A 25,458-nucleotide genomic window follows, 5' to 3' on the forward strand; every position below is an offset into this window, starting at 1 on the left:
TCTTAATTAATTTCTACACAAAATAAGTAAATTCTATATGAGACAAGTAACAATGGAATTTCATAATCCTGTCATTATTTCACGTGGACTGTCGACAAACAAAGAATCGTTATAGAATCTGTAAAAATGTATAACGTACTCCTAAAACGGAATGCTAAATGCATTTGATGCAAGCTGTGATGTAATGTTTGCTTTGGGTTGTCGATGGTTACTTAGTAGATTTTATATATTCTAATATGATTCACTGAGCCCTCTTCTTATCTATTTACAGTGAGACAATGACCTCGGCTGAATCAAATCCGGTTACGGAATTGTAAAATGTTTGTTTGATGGAGTCGTATGTCGCATAAAATGTTAAGGCACATTATCAATCGCTCAGTATGCGATGATATGCCATTTCCTTCCTGCATTCTTTCTTGTTCCATTGTCAACAGACAAGGCAGCCTATTGTTAATCTCGAGCACGAGAAATCGAAGTGAGGTATGTGTCAGAGGCCTTCTCATCTATGAGATAAATTTTGCGGCAACACTTTTACCTGCAGGACTGATTTGGTAGAAACAATCATAATGACGAGAGGTCAGTGTGTCCTGCGTTGATTATGTGTAACCATCGGAAGCCATATTTGGCTAGTGTATTTAACACATTACGAGCTAAACTATTGTAAACTTAGAGAAAGCCATCACACTAGAATTTTAACGGATGAAGTTATATGCTGCCGCATAGAGCAATTACTTTATTCTGCGCGCGTGGCTGCAAACAAATAAACTTACCGATGGTGATATTGTAGGCGCCACTTCCCTTGATGGGCAGGACCAGAACCTTGCCTTCCACCTTGTATGTACCGATCATGTACATGGGATCATCAACACGCAAGTGTGCCTTCATGTGGTAGCTGCCGGGCACCATTCTGCAATGAAAGGAAAGTACTTTTATCTTGCTCCCACCTGATTGAGCTACATGCGGGTTGTTACGACACGTTCCTCTAATAGGGATGGAAAATAATTTTCGTACTGTTGTAAGTTCGACAGATTGCCATGAGTAATTTAGTTAATTGTCTATGAGTAGTTAGGATCTAGGATCTTGTAGTCAGCAAAGAAAGGTGGGTGGGGGGGAAGGGGTGTTAGTGGGGAGTGGGGGGGAGGAAGGGGGTGATGCAATTGAAGATTGATTCACTGCCACAGGGTCAACAGGTATCACGATATGTGGTTGTGTCTTTAGACTATTACTAAACTTGGTCTGTCTGATGAGACTGGATACGAGTGAAGTTCACAGGCGCCCTCCACCATCCTGCTCATTGCTTGGTGAGCCCCTACTCGTTAGCTCGATATAGGGCAATGATGTGGAACGAGCCAATCTACAGGAATTTTTACGCAATTAATATTGAAATAGAACAACGTGACAATTTACACGTACGCTTATGTAACAGACAATACGGTTAAGTTTGCTGAGAGTAGTAAGTACTTAATTATTTTGATCTAAGTAAGTTACACTCCTATAAAAATCCATTATTCTAGAGAATTCTTCCAGTCTTATATCTGATTCAGCTGCTCTATGTATCTTGTATTTCAGATTATCCAGCAAAGTACTAGACGATTTTGGTAGTACAATTAAGGCAGTTTTTCGATTTAGTCATTTTTATGAACAATATTGCTTTGTTGAATTATATTTCAGGGTGTCAATAATTCTTCTAATCTGTCATGGAATAACTGTGGTGATATTCCTTCATCGTTTTTTATGTTTACTTTAGTGGAAAAACTGCAGTCACAATTTATATGTTAATTTACATGCACATATATAATCCTGGACATGTATAAAAAAAAAGAAAAATGGCGCGTTCCATTTCAAATAGTAAAACAGCAAACCTCTAACTATATGTCCTATTTGAAAGAAGGAAGTCTTTATATACTATATGGGTTCTTGCTATTTACTGGAGGCACTGTCGGTTTTCTTCATTGCTATTGTCAATGTTTTTAGGTGCCCAAAGATAAATGCAAGTAACTTGCACCTTACTCGTGGTGCATGTAGATGGGGAGTGATGCTGAAATCTCTGATGCTTTACCCCACATGGAAGCTTCTCATTCTAGAATATTAAGTAATTCATGATTTAAATCATTGACAGAACCAAATCACGTATGATACGCTACAATACAGAAATTTAATGAAATTAAAGGGTGATGAGGAAATCGAAATACTTAGCTATTTGCTTTGACGTGACACAGTGAACATGCAACAAAGTCATACGCAATGTGCTGACTATGACGTCGTATCATTGTCAATATGTTGAAACTGAAACAACAGATATACACTCCTGGATATTGAAATAAGAACACCGTGAATTCATTGTCCCAGGAAGGGGAAACTTTATTGACACATTCCTGGGGTCAGATACATCACATGATCACACTGACAGAACCACAGGCACATAGACACAGGCAACAGAGCATGCACAATGTCGGCACTAGTACAGTGTATATCCACCTTTCGCAGCAATGCAGGCTGCTATTCTCCCATGGAGACTATCGTAGAGATGCTGGATGTAGTCCTGTGGAACGGCTTGCCATGCCATTTCCACCTGACGCCTCAGTTGGACCAGCGTTCGTGCTGGACGTGCAGACCGCGTGAGACGACGCTTCATCCAGTCCCAAACATGCTCAATGGGGGACAGATCCGGAGATCTTGCTGGCTAGGGTAGTTGACTTACACCTTCTAGAGCACGTTGGGTGGCACGGGATACATGCGGACGTGCATTGTCCTGTTGGAACAGCAAGTTCCCTTGCCGGTCTAGGAATGGTAGAACGATGGGTTCGATGACGGTTTGGATGTACCGTGCACTATTCAGTGTCCCCTCGACGATCACCAGTGGTGTACGGCCAGTGTAGGAGATCGCTTCCCACACCATGATGCCGGGTGTTGGCCCTGTGTGCCTCGGTCGTATGCAGTCCTGATTGTGGCGCTCACCTGCACTGCGCCAAACACGCATACGACCATCATTGGCACCAAGGCAGAAGCGACTCTCATCGCTGAAGACGACACGTCTCCATTCGTCCCTCCATTCACGCCTGTCACGACACCACTGGAGGCGGGCTGCACGATGTTGGGGCGTGAGCGGAAGACGGCCTAACGGTGTGCGGGACCGTAGCCCAGCTTCATGGAGACGGTTGCGAATGGTCCTCGCCGATACCCCAGGAGCCACAGTGTCCCTAATTTGCTGGGAAGTGGCGGTGCGGTCCCCTACGGCACTGCGTAGGATCCTACGGTCTTGGCGTGCATCCGTGCGTCGCTGCGGTCCGGTCCCAGGTCGACGGGCACGTGCACCTTCCGCCGACCACTGGCGACAACATCGATGTACTGTGGAGACCTCACGCCCCACGTGTTGAGCAATTCGGTGTTACGTCCACCCGGCCTCCCGCATGCCCACTATACGCCCTCGCTCAAAGTCCGTCAACTGCACATACGGTTCACGTCCACGCTGTCGCAGCATGCTACCAGTGTTAAAGACTGCGATGGAGCTCCGTATGCCATTGCAAACTGGCTGACACTGACGGCGGCGGTGCACAAATGCTGCGCAGCTAGCGCCATTCGACGGCCAACACCGCGGTTCCTGGTGTGTCCGCTGTGCCGTGCGTGTGATCATTGCTTGTACAGTCCTCTCGCAGTGTCCGGAGCAAGTATGGTGGGTCTGACACACCGGTGTCAATGTGTTCTTTTTTCCATTTCCAGGAGTGTATACTAAGATGGTATCTGTTCTTTCGGACATCTTAGTATATATATAACAGGGCTCACCGACCACTTGACCATCTTCTTCTTCTGTGCGAATGCACAAACAGTGCCCGAACTCTTACGGGAATCGGCAACGCGCCGCGAGTAATGAGTGTAATGGGCGGGGGCACTACGAATGTAGTGCGGGACAATGCGTTGAGAATGTGGGTATCGCGGGAGGCGTGCCAGACATGAATCCCTACAGTCGCGCTATCCTCTGTGTCTACGGTGGCTCAGATGGATAGAGCGACTGCCATGTAAGCAGGAGAGCCCGGGTTCGAGTCCCGGTCGGGGCGCACATTTTCATCTGTCCCCGTTGACATATGTCAACGGCTGTAAGCAGCTAAGGGTGTTCATTTCATTGTAACTGAAACATCAGAGACTGTTTCTATCACAAGAATTGGCTACAACGGGAAGAACAGTTCGGATTGCAGCAATTACTGTCAATAAAATATAAATAAGAGAAATATTAGTAAGAAAGAAAACAAATGGAGTATCATAGAGACAACTTACACAGCTGTATCGGACCTCACGACACACAGTACGAACTAAGAAATTGTTTGTAGTAATCACATTATAACTAGTATCAGAAAATACGCATTAGCTATACGGGACAAGTGAGATTACGATATGTAATTACATGTGTAACTATGTATTCATGACTACATCGAAATGGTTATTATACCGAATCTTTAACAGTTTATTGGGATGAAAACTGAGTATCGACAAGAAAACGCCACAATTGTAGTTTCCTCCACAACAAAAATGACTGAAAAACAACTTTAAAATAGTTCATATTCCCACCAAAACAAGACACAATATTTTGTTTTTCATACACAGCAGGGATATAAAATATAATTTCCCTCGCGTCCAGTCATTATATGACAATGAGTGGTGCTGTAAGGAGAAGCAAATCAAAATACGCATCATAGCTGTAATACAGTAAGTACTTGAAATCAAATGTGTGATTAACAATTTATCGTACAATGGTCGGGTGATAGGGACATTAAATGCTCACAGACTCCAGTTCTATTCATACAAGATCGCCCACTTGGTTTATACACTAACAGAAAGAAAAATCTTAACATCAAGAAGTAACTGTGCGACATAAACGAATGTAGGTAGGCGTGATGCTACTTGTAAAAGATGATGTACACTCTAATTTTTTGCCAGTCGCATAAGAGTGGCGTTTGTAGCGCCACTATGAGAACGGGAATGAGGCTTGCTTTAAATATACGCTATAACTGTCGAGAGTGTTATTTAATTTCGAGACTGGACGTGGTGAGATGAAGGGGGCGGGGGAGGGGGACATATTTGTTAAGAATACCTTTAAGGAGATAAAGGCGCCATTATCAGCACCTTACTCACTTTGAAAGATGTCACGTAATTGGCCTACGACAAGCAGGATGTTCCTTCTGCGATACTGCAGAAAATTGAAAGGAATGTAGCCACTGTACATGATTGCTGGCATCAGTGAGCTTGAGAATGTACGGTCCTAAGAAGATCAGCGTCATCCACAAGCAGCTTCAACTATCCGTATATTCGTCGACAAAGTCCAACAGGGATGGAGCTCCATCCCACAAACTGACCACTACGATCTAGCCGTAATACACACATAAAAAAAGTTTTGCATCCCCTCGGTTCCAAGAGTTCAGGAACCAGTACAGTAAATTGTAATACAGATCAAAGTAAATGAATGGTTTTGCAGGGTAGAGTCGATCAGGTTATGGTTGTGGAGGGGGCTGTATTCAGTTACTTTTAGTTGCTCAAAACACACAAACTTTTATTTTCCTAAGAACCACTTAATTACACATTGCCTTAAAATGATCAAATTAAAACAATACGGCTGAAGGCCCAGTTAAGAAAACTTGCGACAACTCCTGCGCTTAGGGCACAAAACCATACCCAAAAAAATGACGGCTGAAGGTCTGAACACAAGTTATAAAAAAGTTCCTTTAAAGAATACACGCAACTGAAGGCCACACTATATATATATATATATATATATATATATATATATATATATATATATATATATATGGCGCTATATTAAAAATACTTTACGCATAATCTCAGCAGAAGGCCACGCACTGGACATTGAACAACTCACGGCTTATGGCCTCGATAACAAGAATTTCAAGAATTTCAGATACAACAAACATTCCAAATTTAATTTTTAAACAAGTAATCTTCAAATTTTAATTTAAGTCGGCTGAAGGCCTTACTTTAAAATTAAAACAAAGTAAATTAATAGACGACTGAAGGCCTCGCACAGTACTTCAGACTAAAATAAAAATCACAATATACGACCAACAGAACAGTGCTGCTCAGAGGTGTTCCAAGGGTCAGCCTGAGGAGGTAGCTCTAAAGTAAGGTGAGGTAAGACAGGCAGCCAAAAGTAAGCTTAAATAATCGGATGGCAATCCGACCTAGGGACGGCTGAAGGACCGACCAACAACCAAACCAACGGCACAACAACGGAAAATATCAGCCGAGGACGAAGAAGCCAGCAGCACTACGTCTTTAAAACTGACATTTAAAAATAGCCAAAGCATAATAACCACTCTAAGAAAAAAATATACACAACTAAAGGGCTGTCGAACTACACGCCGTGCCGGACTTGCATCAACACGGCGAGGAAAAAAACACTGCCAGAAAACTACGCTAACGACCAGGGCAGGTAACTAGGGCGTGAACGTCCACAAGGCAGAAAATACCGCTGGTGGACTTCACTGATAAGTAACAACGAATTTCACAAGCTGCGACATTGTCGCGAAAAAACAGTGACCCGTATATGCAATAAGTTTAATTTACGTCTATGGTCACAAACTTTGTGTTAACAGATTACCGGTATCGGGTTAATGACAGATCTGATGATGGTCATTAAAGACCAAAACCGGTAATTTGTTAACAAAAGTTTGTGACCATAGACGTAAATTAAAGGAAAGTTATAACAACCTATTTAATAGTTAAAGACCATACAGGAAGACAGCTGCAAAATTTCGCCAACTCGAACACACCATGTATTGCTGCCGCCTGGAACGGCCCAGGAAGCAACAACAGCCAATGAACAAAGAGATATCACAGCAGTTGAGGTTTCATAACAGGTTAAGTGATCACTCAACTTCAGTGTCCAGGTTCGGTAGGAAACGAACTTTGTAGCTCTCGCACCTAGCACCTTACGATTCGACAGTGCGTGCACGCTGCCAGTGGTCCTGGCCTGACGTTGCGCCATGGAGGCTTCCTCGCTGCTCTGTCCCAACCGACCAACCGCATCCAACATGCAGAGAGCGTTACAATAACTCGTCAGCCAAAGCCACAAGCTACACACAGTTCCCCTGAAACACTGCCACAAACAAGTCGAACAATACTAAAACCAGTCATTGAGGAACAAGAAGGCTGACACACACAGAGAACCCAGAAGTGGTCGGCGACCAAATACACGTCGGCCGATGAGATGACCGACCGATCGACCAACCAAGGTCATCCCCACTCAACTGTGTGTCGGCAACGGTTGGGCGAGTCGAGGCTGTCCGGACCCCACTGCTGCTCCATCCCGACTCAACTCCCGACACACGACGACCCGGAAATACTAGCGGTCGCTCCAAAGATAATACGATAGTGCTCTTATCGATAAGCGCTGCTGCTGCCACTAACGAGCAGGCAAGCCAGAAACTTAGTGACGCCAGTGAATCAAATAAGAAAAGAGACGGCAGTACCTTAAACACCAGATAACAAGCAATAAACGTCATGAACACGAGCCGCGCACGGCTCAATAAACATCGTTTCCGCCCTTTTTATTGCTGACAAAAACCACACGTTGCATGTTGTACCACCATACAGCAAGACCTACAGAGGTGAAGGTCCAGATTGCTGTACACACCGATACCTCTACTATCCACTAGCACGCCCTCTTGCATTGATGCATGCCTGTATTCGTCATGGCATACTATCCACAAGTTCATCAAGCCGATTCAGCGTAGATCCCTCAGAGTGGTTGCTAGGTCACATCGTCAATAAACAGCCCTTTTCAAACTACCCCAGGCTTGTTCGATAGGGTTCATGTCTGGAGAACATGCTAACCACTCTAGTCGAGCGATGTCGTTATCCTGAAGGAAGTCATTCACAAGATGTGAACGATTGGGGTGGGAACTGTCGATTCTCGAAAATCTTGGTATTAGTGGTTCGGCTATCTTGCCTGTACCAATAACGATAACAGCAAAAATTACCAAATATGCAGCAATCAGACGCAAAATCATGTTTTATTTATTCACTTTTACAAATCGATTTCAACTGATTGACAGCCATCATCGTTGCTTTCAACCAATATGTGCCATGAGTAGTAAGACTGTCTTAAACAGAGATCAAGAATAATTCTCTGCTTAAGACAGTATTACTACTCAAGACACATTTGGGCATATTTGGTAATTTAATGGTTTACGGTCGCTGCACGACTTGGGAACCACTTTGAGCCCACCATTCAAACAGAAAAATTGGTCGAGAATCTCAAATGACGGAACAGATGAACTTTCAACAAACACCTTTACATTATTTCTTGTCTTGATGTTCTGTGCAATTTTCAGAAGTATATTTGGAACAAACGTTTGGGTATACACGTAATTATTCGGCTCTAATTCCTCTGAGGTATTTAGCGGCTCCAGAGATTTGCAGAGCCCGCTTGTTTAGATTCACGGTTTGGCAAGAACGTCCAGGTGGAACTTACACTGTTCAGGACCAAGGCGTGTTTTCCCCCAGTTCCCACCAGGAAACGGGTGACGCTTTCACCCCGCACATTTCACTCTCCGTTCGACCTCTGGCCCCTCACCAGCTATCGTTTTAATATGCAGCTCACCTCGCACTACAACAAGCTCCCGCAACTGTAATTCACTCAAACACACTGGTCCATCGGAGTAAGTCGCTCATAACAACTCATGTTCACTTGCTCACTCTCACTCACTTATTGTCATTATCTCGATGTGTGTCTCTGTCACTGTCTCTTGTCTCACAGCCACAATCTCCTTCCTTCGGTCCTACCACTACTGACTGCTCTCACTGTCACTGTCTCTCTCTTGTTCCGTCTTACTGCTAATTATTTAATTTATTCCTTCCCATTACTCCTGTTTCATCTCAGTGTTACTTTCCCTTTCATCCTCATTGTGATAGATTCTGTCTCTCATTATCACTGCCTGTCACCCACTTCCACTTTTCCCTTCTCTTTATTCCTCTCCCACTGGCACTGTCTGCTTCACTCTTAGCATTGCTCTCTCACTGTCAACTGTGTACCGGTGCCACTGCGACCCTTTCTTTATCTCACACTGCCACTGTCTCCTTCGCTCTTTTTATACCACAACCTCCACTTACTATCGTGCAGTATTTATTACTTCTTCCTCCCTTTCCCTCTATCGCCGTCTTAGTCTCTCTCAGCAGAAAAAACTGCGAATATGTTTTCATGTCAGTACCTCAACGAAGAGTTCCTAAAACTCTTCTGATTATAGCGGAGTCACTTTACAACAAATCTATCCGTTCTGCATCACTTTATAAACTATGCTTCCGACTCACATCGGATATAACGTGCGTATTTTACGTGTACAGGTAGTGAAACTTTAAACCCCTATTTAATGGAAAAGCATAAAGGTTTCAAGAAAATTTTCCACGCCCTCGAGATCGACATTTAGGAATACATCGTAAAAATTACACCCATTTGCTGTTATAGCCATCTTGGACATCCGCGGCTCTGAATTGGTGCCTCCGTAAGCTCCTTAAAGCGTACGGTAGATCACATCCAAAGCATAAAGAACTAACCGATTTGCTCCATTTGCCTGAGCTGGAAGATATGTATAATGTTCTACATTTGACCCTCTAGTGTAGGATAGCTAGAGTATTGTGCAGGGTATACAAATCATCCTTAGCCCAAGGACTATCCAGAGCACTTGATCCTATCTTTCTTTCACCGATAGAACGTGAGGTGCCTATAAGATCTTTTCTTCTAGTCTTGAGAAATACTACTTCATCTAGGAATACGTCGTACTTTTCTTTAAATAACATTTAAAGTTCCTTAAACAGAGGTCCAGGCATGATTGCTGATGAGAGTCGTATATTATTTTTACTGCTAGTTTACTGTTTAAAGATGATTTTCCCGGGATATAATAGCACTGGACGTAATTAATCGAAATCAGTGAAACATCGTTTTATCATGTTCAGTTGCACAGGAACAGTTTTCACTCGAAAAGTGACCTTGTATAGCGTCTGTAATCAGCATTGTTTTACCATTCTTTTTAAAAATTAAAAACATATGGAAATTTTCTGAACATTTACCATTATTTTTAAAAAATAAAAACATATAAAATCTACATTGGTTTTCAATTTTTATAACATTTCTTCGTAAATACACTACTAGCCATTAAAATTGCTACACCACAAAGATGACGTGCTACAGACGCGAAATTTAACCGACAAGAAGAAGATGCTGTGATATGCAAATGATTAGCTTTTCAAAGCATTCACACAAGGCTGGCACCGGTGGCAACACCTACAACGTGCTGACATGAGGAAAGTTTCCAACCGATTGCTCATACACAAACAGCAGTTGACCAGCGTTGCCTGGTGAAACGTCGTTATGATGCCTCGTGTAAGGAGGAGAAATGGGTACCATCACATTTCCGACTTTGATAAATGTCGGATTGTAGCCTATCGCGATTGCGGTTTACCGTATCGCCACATTGCTGCTCGCGTTGGTCGAGATCCAATGACTGTTAGCAGCATACTGAGTCGGTGGGTTCAGGAGGGTAATACGGAACGCCATGCTGGATCCCAACGGCCTCGTATCACTAGCAGTCGAGATGACATGCATGTTATCCACATGGCTGTATCGGATCGTGCAGCCACGTCTGGATCACTGAGTCAACAGATGTGGACGTGTGCAAGGCAACAACCATCTGCACGAACAGTTCGACGACGTTTGCAGCAGCATGGACTATCAGCTCGGAGACCATGGCTGCGGTTACCCTTGACGCTGCATCACAGACAGGAGCGCCTGCGATGGTGTACTCAACGACGAACCTGGGTACACGAATAGCAAAACGTCATTTTTTCGGATGAATCGAGGTTCCGTTTACAGCATCATGATGGTGGTTTCCGTGTTTGGGGACATCGCGGTGAACGCACATTGGAAGCGTGTATTAGTCATCGCCATACTAACGTATCACCCGGCGTGATTGTATGGGGTGCCGTTGGTTACACATCCTCAATCACCTCTTGTTCGCATTGACGGCACTTTGAACAGTGGACGTTACATTTCAGATGTGTTACAACCCGTGCCTCTATTCTTCACTCGATCCCTGTGAAACCTTGCATTTTAGCAGGATAATGCACGACCGCATATTGCAGGTCCTGTACGGGCCTTTCTGGGTACAGAAAATGTTCGACTGCTGCCCTGGCCAGCACATTCTCCAGATCTCTCACCAATTGAAAACGTCTGGTCAATGGTGGCCGAACATCTGGCTAGTCACAATACGCCAGTCACTACTCTTGATAAACTGTGGTATCGTGTTGAAGTTGCATGGGCAGCTGTACCTGTACACGCCATCGAAGCTCTGTTTGACTCAATGCCCAGGCGTATCAAGCCCGTTATTACGGCCAGAGGTGGTTGTTCTTGGTACTGATTTCTCAGGATATATGCACCCAAATTGCGTGAAAATGTAATCACATGTCAGTTCTCGAATAATATATTTGTCCAATGAATATCCGTTTATCATCTGCATTTCTTCTTGGTGTAGCAATTTTAATGGCCAGTAGTGAATGTCGACAGAAAGGGCAACGGCCACACTCTACGACTGAAAAGCCAAATCCAATACTAACCATGACGACTGCCTGTAGTTGCGGGACAAAGTCTAAGTGTAAAGAAGATGGTTTCTCTTTAAATTCTTTAGAGAAACGAATACGTCGTGGAGCTGCCACACTAGTGGACTACGAGAATGAGAAAAAGAAGAAAGTACAACAGATAACAGAAACTGAGTGGTTGCAAATTGCCCGCAACTTTGTAAAATTGTAACATTAATGCAGAAGTTTAGATAACAGCAAAACATGACAACGTACGTATATATACCACGAACATGAGATACAATAGAACAGTTATATGGAACTTCAGTGCAAATGTAATGCCTCGTGAACTGGTAAGGAAATACCTGAACATGTGGATCGAGGTCGCTCTGTTGAGTTTCGCGCTTATAACAAACTCTACCAGGAGAGCAATGGCGCTTCGAAGAACTCGGGAAGTTTTAATTCCCTTATCACATTGAGCCATGGCATGTACAACTCTGCAAAGAGTTATAACTAACTGCCAGGGATATTCGGAAAGTAAGGTCTAACTGGTCGCGAAATGGAAACGACAGTGTTAATCCGACGAAGCTTTGCACAGTTGTGTCGCGCAGTGTCTCTAGTATGCCTCTCGGTCGCGTCATGTTGCTCTTTTCAATTATGAACACACATTGAGCACCTAGAGATACCCAGAACAATAGCGTATCCCACCAGGTATCGGCGCCCGCTGTGAGGTTTCGCTTGATTTCATGCAGGCTCACATAAGGCACGTGTCACGCAATTCCTTCTTCATAACAATTCTCTGCCACGTACTGCTAGGACAATGAGGATGCCTCTGTAGCGTTTTCGGTGGGAAGTGTGTGATCAATTGATATTAAGTTCTGCTCACATAAACCGCTGCCTGTGAAGACAACATTTTGTCAAAGACAACGAATTGCAGGCCAGGGTATAGAAATGGTGGAAAGCACTGGCGGCTGCTTTCTATGACGAGGGTATTTGAAAGTCGGTACAATGCTAGGACACCGCTATTCGGAGCGGCGTATATGTAGTAGAGTAACTCAAAGTTGTAGCAAACTGTTGCAAAATTAAACATTTTTGATTTTCACTGTGGTTTCCATGTTGAGTCCTTCGTATTTCTTCATTAATGACGGTTTCGTCTTCCAGACATCGCGACCTATACAGCTTTACAGTGATGGCACTCGTACGAGGCGTGGACGTCTAACAACTTGTCCAATGCGTATGGTTTCTTCACCAACCTTCAACCACTTTTGATAGATGCTAACGACAGTAGAACAAGTATAGTGAAGCACCTCCGCCGCCCCCTGGATACTCGCTTCGAAGCAGCGGACCGTAAAATCTTTGTCAAAGTCGCTTATGTAGTGGATTTCCCAATGAGAGGTACGTATCGCCTCTGAATCGCATTTTTCTCAATTCCGTTGGTATGTTAGTCATACTGCGTCATGTCCTCGCAAAGCCACTAGGCAGCGTTATATCTCGTGGTTGGCAGTGGCCATACTGATTTGGCTCTCAGTGTAGTTAGTGCTATTCCACAATTAACCAGCTTCACTGTACTCAAGCTCTGTGACTAATCTAATTGCATGACTGGCTTCCAGACGTAGCAGAAATCTGCTACAGAACGCTAGAGACTGAATCGAATAGATACTCACTCAACAGAGTCCACGAAGCCGCGCGACATCCCGTAGACGAGCGTGTTGTCGAACTCGACGTCCACTGATACTGGTCTCTGCTTGTTCCCTTGCTGGATCTTGATGGTCGCAAATGGCATGGGATCTATTGACGGCACACCCAAGCTGGGAATCCCTGTTAAAATTCAATTATTAATTCGTGCATCCCACATCAGAAAACAGTGTCTACGAGAATAAATAAATGGCTACAAAATCTATGATCCGTATCTCGTGGAAAATTGTGACAAAAAGGTTCCCAACACGATTGCAAGAAATTTTAAAACTGTAACACCCATGGCACATATATTAACATAGTACGAATAATATGACTCGTATTTAGAAGGAGAGACACGAAACAAAACTGTGGGTTCGTAGGTTGTAAGTTAAATAGCGGCAACACTGCTGTGGAGACACTATGCAATGGAATCTACTACTGTCGCTGGTAGCACACGTTGTTGACATACCTACCTTACCCCCGAGTAAATGGACTCGCCCGTTCCGCGTCACCGGCGTGCGCACAATCGAGGGAAACACAGTCACTCGTAAGGCAGCGGTGTCACTGTGTTTTAGAACAGGAACAATGGACCTGGATCAACACTGAATGTGCCAGAGGTCGTACAGCAGGACACTGTCATCACCTGCGACCAGCTTTCCGAAAGAAGCGGCGACACTTTCTGCGCAACCCACCCATTATTTTGCACGACAATGCGTGAGCACATACAGCGCAAACTGTGGCTGCTCTGTTCGGTCGACGGGACTGGAAAGTACTGTACCATCCACCATACTCCCCGGACTTAAGTCCTTGTGACTTTGATTTGATTCCGAAGATAAAAGAACCACTTCTTGGTATTCGCTTCAGAACTGTTCCAGAGATTCGACCAGCTGTAGACCGCTCCAATCGCACCATAAACAGAACAGGCTCTGCTTACGGTATACTACGCCTTCCACATCGCTGGCAACGGGTTCTACACAACACTCGTAACCACTTTGAAGGACAGTAACAGGTGTAAACATGTAGCTCTCTTGTATCGGTTGTGAATAAATAGTATAATTTTCCGAATGATCCGAAATATTCCTTTTTTTTTCAGAATTCCTGTGGCTGTGGCAGGATCCAGTAGTCCACAGTGTTCTTCAGTTCGTCGTCCGAGTAGAAGCGCCACATTTTTTTTGTTTATTTATTTATTTATTTATTTATTTTTTTGAAAAGTGGACCACACAAGTGGAAGTCGCAGGGCGACATGTCCGAGCTCTAGAACAAATGCTCAACCTGCTTCCACTAGAACTTGGTTATCTAGGTTATTACAATTTTGTGTTACCTTGGAGACCTGTGGCCGCCCGTTATCGTGGAGCAGACACATCTCCTTGCGTAGGTTACGGAGTTTCAGATGTTCAGATGCGTGTGAAATCTTATGGGACTTAAATGCTAAGATCATCAGTCCCTAAGCTTACACACTACTTAACCTAAATTATCCAAAGGACAAACACACATCCATGCCCGAGGGAGGACTCGAACCTCCGCTGGGGCCAGCCGCACAGTCCATGACTGCAGCGCCTAAGACCGCTCGGCTAATCCCGTGGGGCTACGTTGTTTCGATGAGTATCGAACCTCGGGCATCGATAAAAACGGTGAGCCTCACCTTGCCTACTGAGGTCACAGCTTTGACAATTTAAGGGGAAGGTGACGCATGCGCACAACCATGCCAGAAATACATTAGCGTCACTAGATGTCTCAATACGTTTTGCCAAAGGTGCAATTGCAAATTTCAACGAGTTTCTTTGTTAGGACGCTTCGTGCCTTTTATTTGGACGCTTATTACAGTAATATGACTACCAATGCCACGTTCTGATCGTACACGGACACAAAGTGCATGTAACTTAAAGCTAAAATACAATCAAACACTGTAAGTGGAAACCTTTTCAAAACCAAAACACATTAATACAGGTGTTTCTCGGGAGGCATATCAGGATAAATACTGCTCCTGATTGATGACAGCGATACGGTAGATTCCGAGAAAACAAGAGTACTCAATGCATAGAAAGCAAATGAAACATTCGACAATCAACAATGGGCCGGGAGGAGTGGCCGAGCGGTTCTAGGCGCTACAGTCTGGAACCGTGCGACCACTTCGGTCGCAGGTTCGAATCCTACCTCGGGCATGGATGTGTGTGGTGTCCTTAGGTTAGTTAGGTTTAAGTAGTTCTAAGTTCTAGGGGACTGATGACCTCGGAAGTTAAGTTCCATAGTGTTTAGAGCCTTTTTAATCAACAATGTTTGCAAGTTGTAATGTAAATATGCTGTAAAGTTACACTGAACGAAAGAAAACCAATGACATGAATTTCAGTTTCAGCAAGGAAAATCACAAAGATGTTGCCTCTATGAAGACCGTAAGCGAGCTGAGTATATGAGAAAATGATCGTGTGGCATTGTTGCCCGGGAGACCCCATGCGGGGTTATTCGGCCGCCGTATTGCAAATCCTTTTTACTTGACGCCACTTCGGCGACTTGCGAGTCAATAATGATGATGAAGGACACCCAACACCCAGTCATCTGGAGGCAGAGAAAATCCCTAATTCCGCCGGGAAACGAACCCGGGACCCCTTGCGCGGAAAACAAGAACGCTATTTCAAGACCACGAGCTGCGGACAGCTGAATATATGTTTTGGCTACATTCTAACAGATGCCTCTCTGTAACCAGTATAGTGGATGCATGTGATATGAAATACTTTTTTTCTAATTACTCTACGCTGCATCCACAATATTTACTATTCCTGCTGAAACTATGTGTAAAGAATGTGAATACAACAACATTTTTAAGGAATCACTGGGCAGACACATTAGCACACGATGTACCGTTCTTGAGCAGTGGAGCAGCTGACTGCAGCGCCTCCTTGAGGCAGCCGTTGAAGTCCGGGTCGTTCTGCTTGCAAGTCTTGTACGACGAGGCTGCAAAGACAGATAGATATGTGGTTACTTCACTGTTGTTTCTAAATTAACTGATTGGGAGAATCTAAACTATACAAAATGCTACTGTACTGGCTCCAAATGATTATTTCTATTACGAAAGTTACCAATGAGCCAAAGGGAAGTTAAAACATCATATTTTTAACCAGCCACATAATAATGAATAGCTCAGTATACTAGAATTATTTCCATCTTGTGCCCATAAATAGGTATGATTACAGGACCCCGAATTAGAACTCATGAAACACATCAAGATTTTAAGTTAACAGCTCTTATCCTACGATAATGCAGTGCTGATCCCTCAGCTCACTCAATGAATCTATTTACTGGCGTTTACAACTAAGTTGCTAACGAAAGTAGAGAGGGTTCTCATAATATTGTGGCAAAGAGATTGGAAAATTCCCCATAATTCTATTAATATCAATAAAATAACAAATAAAAGGGCACTACTGTCAGTAAAGATATGATATCCAGATGTGTTGCTGTAACATCATCCTATTTATAGATCCAAAAATTTATTGAAATAAATAAATTTAGGAAAAAATTCTTGCTAGAACAAACATCGTTACCTTCTTTTCATCCATATATGTTTCGATAAATTTTTAACATCATCAGTAGATTTCTTTCTTTTTCTGTCGACTAGCGAGTGTAAGTTGCTTGATAATTTTTAAAGTATTGCAATATGGTGATTATGCTCCTAACATTTACGTATGACAAAGAAGAAAATTTCGTTTTCTCAAGGTGAAGTACTCTTAAATACCTATTTATCGCCGGCCGGTGTGGCCGTGCGGTTCTAGGCGCTTCAGTCTGGAACCGCGTGACCGCTACGGTCGCAGGTTCGAATCCTGCCTCGGGCATGGATGTGTGTGATGTCCTTAGGTTAGTTCGGTTTAAGTAGTTCTAAGTTCTAGGGGACTCATGACCACAGATGTTAAGTCCCATAGTGCTCAGAGCCATTTGAACCATTTGAACCTATTTATCTGAAAGCAAACAGTGACCAGATCTGAGGTTCAGCATCAAGATAAGTACTGTTTCGACAGTACAAATTTACGCCAGGACTTTCATTATGTATATGAGCTTCTCGGAGACAACAATTAAGTACTTAAATTGAGGAAAAATACCTCTTTCAGTGTATGCTGTATACGTAAGCCATAACGGAAGGATATGGCTGCAGTCCAAGTGAAAGTTATGTGGGGATTGGGAACATGATGTTCCGTAAAACTAGAGTGTTATGAGATATAATAGAGACGACGGCTTGCAGTTGAATATAGCACGAAAACTGTCTAGCACGAAGCCCAAGGAGGCGCGGTAGACACCGATTGATGGACTGTCATCTAAGACATCACAGCGAGTGCCACGCATATGTATGGACGAGACCAAGAAGCACATGGCAATCAGAAATCACCTGATAAAGAGAGAGGAACCCGGGGCCGAAAGCTCATGCAAGTATGGAGCCAGGGAACGCGGGGGGAGGCAGAGATACTTTATTCAGTCATATCTCCAAAACAGCGTCTCTTCATGCAGTGATGGGACAAACCAATATGACCGGTTGTGTAATTGCATGGATTTTCCTCCTCGGGGCTCCATACGGAAGCGATTCTTCATGGCGTAAATTCGACAAGTCCTTGGTAGTTTTCTGAGGGTACGCATACGCACAGGTCACGCAGTATTTGGAAATTGCGAACCTGTGGTTAGTGGGCGTGCAGCTCGGGCCAAACATAATCTCAGATTTGTTGTATCAGTTTCAAATAAGGCGAATTCAGCTGCTAAGATATCAATTTGAGTTCACTGTTATACACCTCCAACAACTGTAGTAAGATTCTGGCCCCGTAACAAGGACAGATGTCGTGCTAGAAGATGTATTGCGTGTCGGGGAAGAAATATATAGGTGGTCCACAATAATGTTCACGTAGTCCGTAGATGTCATGGTGCTTTTGTTACTGCAAGTCCAATGGAATCCCAGTAGAATGCCCCCTCACCGTAATACTGCCACCTCTAGCCTTCACCCAAGTTTTGAGTACCTGTTCAGCTGTTTATCGGTGTATCTAGAGACGATCATCGACCTGGTGTTTCAGACCAGGTGACACGTTTCCACTGATCCAACGCAAATCCTCGATGATCCAGTGCCCAAGTCATTTAACTGGGTCAAAATGAGAACATATAGGAGTCGTCTGTTGTAGAACCGCATGTTATACTATGTGCACTGAGCGGTGTGTAGTGAAACACTTAAGCCTGCAGCAGCGTTTTATTCTGTCGTCACACCTCCCAAAGATCGTCACAATTCCGTTTTACGTAGCTGGCAGGTCTCCGACACACGCGTTCTGTTTGCTAAAAAACACTGTATGGTCTGGACAGCATAAAATTTTTCTTCATTTAAGACGAGCGGTTTTGACAGATTTTGCTGTCATCTTCAGGTCTTAAAAATAATTTTCTTGTCAAAAGTGTTCATTTTTAATTGAAGATCACGCCAATTTTTTTATGTGGATGAAACTTAGCACATTATAAATTGTCTGCCACAATTAAAATACGCCACATGACAACTTGGCGTGGGGTGCAACGTAAAGGGGACATGTTTCACAACAAAACGACTTTGAAGACCGGAAAATACATAAAAGTCTCTCTAAACCGCTTGTCTTAAATAAAGAATTACTTTGCGCGCTGTAGGCTGTTTTTTAGAACATAAAAGAAGTCGCTCCTCCAGTACCCTCAAAATGAGATAATTCATTTGACATTCTGTGCTGTTCATTGTAAATTTTGAATGAGAGGTCGGAATATGGGATTCGACTGATAGAAACTGTGTTTTTAATCATAAATAAATTTAAAGAGACGAAACTAGCGGCTGCATTCTAAATTTTAAAGAGGTAGATGAGTAATTAAGTATTTACTTTTATTTGTTTGTATACATTAAGCATCAAAAATCCGGGAAAAGCAACATCACGCCACAAGAACAATATTTGTGAAAAAACGGTCGCGGATACAAATAAATGGTCTTTATATTGTTATTGGCCGAAAAATTTCCATGTTTTTGAATACGTCATGTGTGTTTTTGTGTTTAGCTTTAGAATATTCATAATTTTCGGCAAACATTGTTTTTTTTGGAGTCAGACAGTCGTTTCGAGTGTTGGATAGGGCGGTCATCTTTGAGGGCAGTGGGTTCTGAGCGAAACTAAGAGCCGGACGTGCCGTGCATCTGGGAGTAGTACTGGGTTGGTAGTCACGTCCAGGGACAAGCATGTATGTAGCGACGTTCGGAAACGATCAAGTGAGCGCAATATAGTGGAAAAGGACAGCAGACCACAGTGCATTTTATGAACTGTGAACGGAATGTCGAGCGTCATGATCGCGACATATGAATTTTATAGTGAATTCTTGTAGCGTCAGTTATTAACAGCCACCCTTACATAAAGGCCCCTCAGACTGCATTTTAGGTGTTTAGTGAATCTATTGAGGAAAAACAAACTGCTTGTTCAAATTATACGTCAACGTCAGTGACTACTTATTTTAAATTTCACCGCAATACCTGCCTGCATTGTTTTATTATATTTTAGGTCAGCTTAAAAATTAAGTTTACTACAGGTGTGAGCTGGCGCCCTATGACGGTAAAAGGTAGCCAGACATTGAGGCCAGCCACATCTCTGGGCCACTGAGTTAAGCTGAGTGTAACAAATATATATATAACCCTTATAACTTCAATGTGTAGTGTCCAGTACTGTCGTAACACAACGTCCTTTGGCTGCACGAAAAGCATTATTCGACAGGGTGGCGTTGCTGTCAGTGTTCCTTCGAGCCATAATCCGTAGGTAGCGGTCATCCACTGCAGTAGCAGCCATTGGGCGGCATGAGCGAGGCATGTCATCGACAGTTCCCTTCTCTCTGTATCTCTTCCACGTCCGAACAACATCGGGTTGGTTGACTGCGAGACGCCTACACTTCCCTTGTTGAGAGCCCTTCCTTGCACAAAGTAACAATGCGGACGCGATCGAACCGCGGTATTGACTGTCTAGGATTGGTTGAACTACAGACAACACGAGCGGTGTACCTCCTTCCTGGTAGAATGACTGGAACTGATCGACTGTCGGACCCCCTCCGTCTAATAGGCTCTGTTCATGCATGATTGTTTACATCTTTGGGGAAGGTTTGGTTCAAAATGGCTCTGAGCACTATGGGACTCAACTGCTGTGGTCATCAGTCCCCTAGAACTTAGAACTACTTAAACCTAACTAACCTAAGGACATCACACACATCCATGCCCGAGGCAGGATTCGAACCTGCGACCGTAGCAGTCGCACGCAGGTTTGGTGACGTCTGTGAACAGTCAAAGGGACTGTGTGTGCGATCCACAGTCAACGTCTGTCTTCAGGAGTTCTAGAAACTGGGGTAATGCAAAACTTCTTTTGATGTGTGTGAAGGACCTTCACAGTCTCGTGCAAGTTCGCATAAAAAGAGACAATCTAGTGAGTGGAGAGAAACAGCTTGTTTTTGACTCGATGGGGATACATTTAAAATGAAAATGGCATTGTGGAAGGGACAAATTCTAACACATTCCACTCCCTAAGCTGACTGCTATTTACAAATACTCGAGGTTTTAAACATTCATTGTGGCCTTGAAATAACGACAAAGATAGTTTTCTAAAGGAATTGAGGACGCTGAAATTCTTATATGTTTTCCAGCTGCATTCACGACCGTAAGATGTCTGAGCTGATGTCAGTGCGTGTGCAGATGTAACTAACAGATCTGGGGTGTAGTTCCCATTTTAAAGACAATTTTGCGTTGAAACTGTCCAGGAAGTGTCGCACATTGTTTTCCTCAGGTGGAAATTCCGCCTGTCCATAATGAGGTTTCAAAAGTGATACAATTTTTCGATTAACAGATTTATGTTAAAGAACTTTCCTAGATTACTTTTTAACTTGAGTGCGAATCAGTGTTCTCTGCGTCTGTCTGTATGCCGTCAGTTTGTACTACATGAAGATTATATTTGGCCTTCAGCGTGCAAAAATTAAATAATACTGAAAATGTGTTTTGTTTGTGATGTGTATTGTGAGAAATGTGACATCAATTGCGATGCATTGTCATTTAAATTCGGCGCGTTCGCACTTTCTTTCCCCTCCTCATGCTCTGACAGGGTGCCTTGGTGTGGGAAAACTGTGCAACCAGGCAGAGTGCTATGGCACTCGCGCCTCGGAACAGCTTGCTAGTTCAATTCTAGGCTACCAATGCCTAGAAACGTGTTCTGTCAATCGATTCCTACAAGCTGGCCCATTTCGTCGTCTCCCCATTCGTCTCTGTTCCACGTACATACAATGGAGTAGAAAATTAAAGCATCAAACCGCTATTTCCCCGTCGTGTGTCTAATTCATGATATAATCATACAATCTATCAACCAGATGTCAGTACGATTGTGTCCTGCAAGGAAGACGGCATTCCAGTCAGCTAACGACGTCAGGGCCCCTACGAAACGAGGTAGTATTTTCCAGGTACTGTGTACACAGTCACAGACGGTGTAGTATGGCACAGAGGAGATGACTACCAGACTCTCTGCGGTGGACGGCCATAGAAAGAAAGGAATCAGGACAGTCGCAAACTGGTTTGGCCCGTTGGCTTAGTGTGAATCGTCCTGTGGTTTCTAGAATATGGCGACAGTTTATAGAGACCGAAACTGTATCCCGAGACGAGGGCAGAGCCGAGCACGTTCAACCTCAGAAGAGAGGACCCTTATTTGGTTGTAAAGGGCACGACTCTACCCCCTTAGCACTGCACGGCAACTGGCATGTGAACTTGCAGCATCCACTGGGCGTGTTGTATTGAGGCAGTTGGTATAGAGAAGGTTCCGGCAAAGTGGCCTTTACTGTCGGAGACCTTCTGTATATCTACCTCTGACGCGTCCTCACAGCATGCACCCCGGACGGCCGAACAGTGTGCCAATGTAGTATTCACAAATGAGTTCCAGTTTAGTTTGGAGAGTAATTCTCGATGAATTCGCATCTGTAGGGAAGGTGGAACACGATTTCTGGACTCAAACATTGTGGACAGAGACCTATATCGAGGTGAATAACTAATGGTGTGGCAGGGATTATGTTTACTACTCGAGCTCCTCTTCATGGAATTGCACGGGTGAATCGGCAAGGTTCAGTTGCTGTAGTGATGAGATTTTGGGACCTCACCCGCGGTTGTTGCGAGGTGCTGAGTGCCCAGACGTCGTACTGGAGGACGATAAGGCTCTACCTCACAGAGCGCGGGAGGTTGACGTTTTCCTGGAATCGGAAGATGTTGCACACATCGCGTGGCCTGCTCCCTCTCCCGATTTGAATCACGTAGAGAGTGTCTGCGATGCACTATGGAGACAGCTTGCCTTAGCTCAGCGTCCACCATCATTCTCCAAGACTGCGAGCAGATCTCCATGATGAATAAGCGATATTTCCTCAACGTGAGACTTATGATATCATTTACAGCATACCCCATAGTTGTCAGGCCTGTATTGCTGTCAGAGGTGGTCACGTCCTGTACCGAGCACATTAACCAGCAGTGGGAATGTGTATTGGAAGAAACGAAGAACATTTTTAGCCTACCGTTGTGCGTCTTGCTGTTGTTTACATTCTGTATTCTTTACATTGTTTCTACTTTCGTGTCACTTGTTTATACTGTTTTACGGCAAAATAAACTAAAACTCCGAAATTTCCGTTTATTGCTTTCATTTTGGATACCACCGTAGTATCGTTACCGTATCACATGCCCGCATGTCCACCAAGTGAGTTAATTCTCGCAATGGACATTGGCCACAATATTAGGACTCATCACTAGTTGATCTTCATAAACAGTATATGAAGTCATGTTCGACTTCATCGTATAACAAAAGTCCTTCCACTGCTGAACTACGTAAGGATATAGTTTCAAAAAGAAATACGCTTAAGATGGCTAAACAATATTGGGAAATTACTCACAGATTAAAAGAATTTTACATCGTAACACACACAGCTGTAATTCATTCAGTATTGTCTGTCTTTTAATATGATAACTTCGACTTGATTTGTGGCTTTAGAACTGCAACGTGTGTTGACAGGTATATAAATAGCGTCGAAATTTGTTAGAAAATTTTACATTCAACCAGAGATGGTCAGATCTAAAATCGACTGTGTAGTAACGTCGCTGCTCAACAGCGATCCCTGGTTCAAGGTGTTATGGGTAATGTGTTACAGTAACTTTAGATGGAGATAGGGACGGATCACTCTCAATTGTAAAGACGTGTTGTATCTGATGTGTGCTAGCTATATACTTACACGCTACGAGCAGTAACGATCTTTTATTTGCAAGATATCATACAGGAAATAATGAAGGGAAAGAAAGTTGTTTTGTTACCAACTCAATGCGCGTATTCGTAAGTGACGTCTGAGACAATGTTTAGCACTGACATCCATAGTGTTACGTATCACAGGTGAATTCCATTTCCCAGATCCATATCGTTTTTAATTAACATTTTTGCTCAAGAAGTTATTGTCTCAGTCATACTCGATATAATTAAAAAGTATGCTAAGCACCAGCCTTGCACAATAGCTGAATGATAACTATACAATTTAAAGTGCTAACAGAGAGCAGTGCGTAGAGAGTTACCATTGCGCAGATAAAGGTAAGAAATTTTATTACTTTAGGGATAGGATTCACTAAACGCAGGGACCATTATTTTCTAATTTAACAAGTTTTGTCTTATTACCAGGGCTAATTTCAAATCAGTAGTGTTGCATAAGAGTTGGTTTCTGTGTTACGTAAATTCATGCAGTTTTGGTTTGGTTTAAAGTTATTGACTTTTTATATTCTCGCAGTCAGAAAAGTTCAGTACAGGGCAAAGCGCATGGCTACTGTCAGTTACGTAATTACCATCACATTTCAATCGTAAGTGTTTGAAACATTACAAACGAAAATGTTTCAGTGCAATTGTGTTCTGACGTGCTCGTTATAACGTAAGATTTAATGTTTAAAACGAGACAGCTAACATGAATCTTAGTACGTAAGAGCGCAAGAGCAACAAGAGTAGTTCACATATTCTGACACACTTGTCGCCAGGAGTGTGACCAAAATATATTTTAAATGTTTGTTTGACACTACAATAGTGAAGCCATAGTCACACTACATAAAAAAGCAGATCAGCTAAAGAGGAGTATCAAATCTCAAAATCGAAAGTATCAACATCAACCGGCCACAATAAATTTGTTTCTCATGTAGTTAAAAAAAATTTTTACTAGTTTAACATTTCGGTACGCATGAGCACTGTGACTGGTAAGCCTCTTGACCTGTGGATCTCGCTTTGCCGTTTTAACAAAGTAACCTTATGTTGCACGGACCTACTGGTAGTTCTACAACCACTCAGCTTTCTACAGCGACTGTCAAACGCCGTTGGATCCTCGGTCTTGACTGAATCTACCTGGCTTCCCCCCCCCCCCCCCACCCAACCCCCCCCCCTTGCCCACCCACATGGACGCTTAGCTATACGGTTGCTGGACAGACATACAATTATTGCAAACCCCTCGTACCATGCTGACTCAATTTCGAGGGGACATCAAGAATTAAATTACTCAATATTATGGCAGACCAAGTTATTTATATTGAATGCTGCACTACACTTCAAAATGATATACATGCTCAGTTTCTCAACATAGCCACCAAGCCGGTGGAGAAAACGGTCGGAAGCTTCTAATAATCGTTCCTTGACGGTAAAAATTCGGTTCTTGGACACGATGCTGTTGGAGCACTGCTGTGTCAACGTCGTCATCGTCGGAAAATCTGCGGCCGGTGCGTAAGAGTTCCTCGATTGTGTCCACATTGTAATCTGTGTTTAATATCGATGGCTGCCCCTGTCCATCAACTTCTCCCACTTGTGCGAGAGCTAGGGCAAATTGTGGCCACCATTTCACTAAGGCTGGACGTGACACTTCATCTCATATCGCCAGATCTACGTGTCCCTTTTCCCTTCAAAAACTGCACTGCCCCGTGTATTTGAACTTTGCTGTACGTTTTCCAGTTTTCGCGCCAGTTCATTTGCACCCTGTTATAATTTTTTGTGCGTACTGCAGCGCCGGTCGGTGTGGCCGAGCGGTTCTAGGCGCTTCAGTTTGCAGCCGCGCAACTGCTACGGCCTCAGATTCTGATCCTGCCTAGGGCATGGATGTGTGTGATGTTCTTAGGTTAGTTAGATTTAAGTAGTTATAAGTCTAGGTGACTGATGACAACGTTTTTAGCGTGTGACA

At 43.5% G+C, this 25,458-nt stretch overlaps 1 protein-coding gene across 2 annotated transcripts in view; it reads right to left on the reverse strand.

The window, feature by feature from the left end:
• The window catches only part of LOC126234543 (protein takeout-like), a 54,383-nt gene that overhangs the window by 16,966 nt on the left and 11,959 nt on the right, over nt 1–25,458 (reverse strand). For both annotated transcript variants that reach the window (XM_049943239.1, XM_049943238.1), the window contains exons 2-4: nt 16,111–16,203; nt 13,242–13,395; nt 771–907 (exon numbers count right to left, since the gene is read on the reverse strand). In XM_049943239.1, coding sequence (XP_049799196.1) covers nt 771–907; nt 13,242–13,395; nt 16,111–16,203 — 384 coding nt within the window. The remainder of the gene's footprint in view (nt 1–770; nt 908–13,241; nt 13,396–16,110; nt 16,204–25,458) is intronic.

This window comes from Schistocerca nitens, chromosome 2 (genome assembly GCF_023898315.1).
Source record: "Schistocerca nitens isolate TAMUIC-IGC-003100 chromosome 2, iqSchNite1.1, whole genome shotgun sequence".
NCBI lineage: Eukaryota > Metazoa > Arthropoda > Insecta > Orthoptera > Acrididae > Schistocerca > Schistocerca nitens.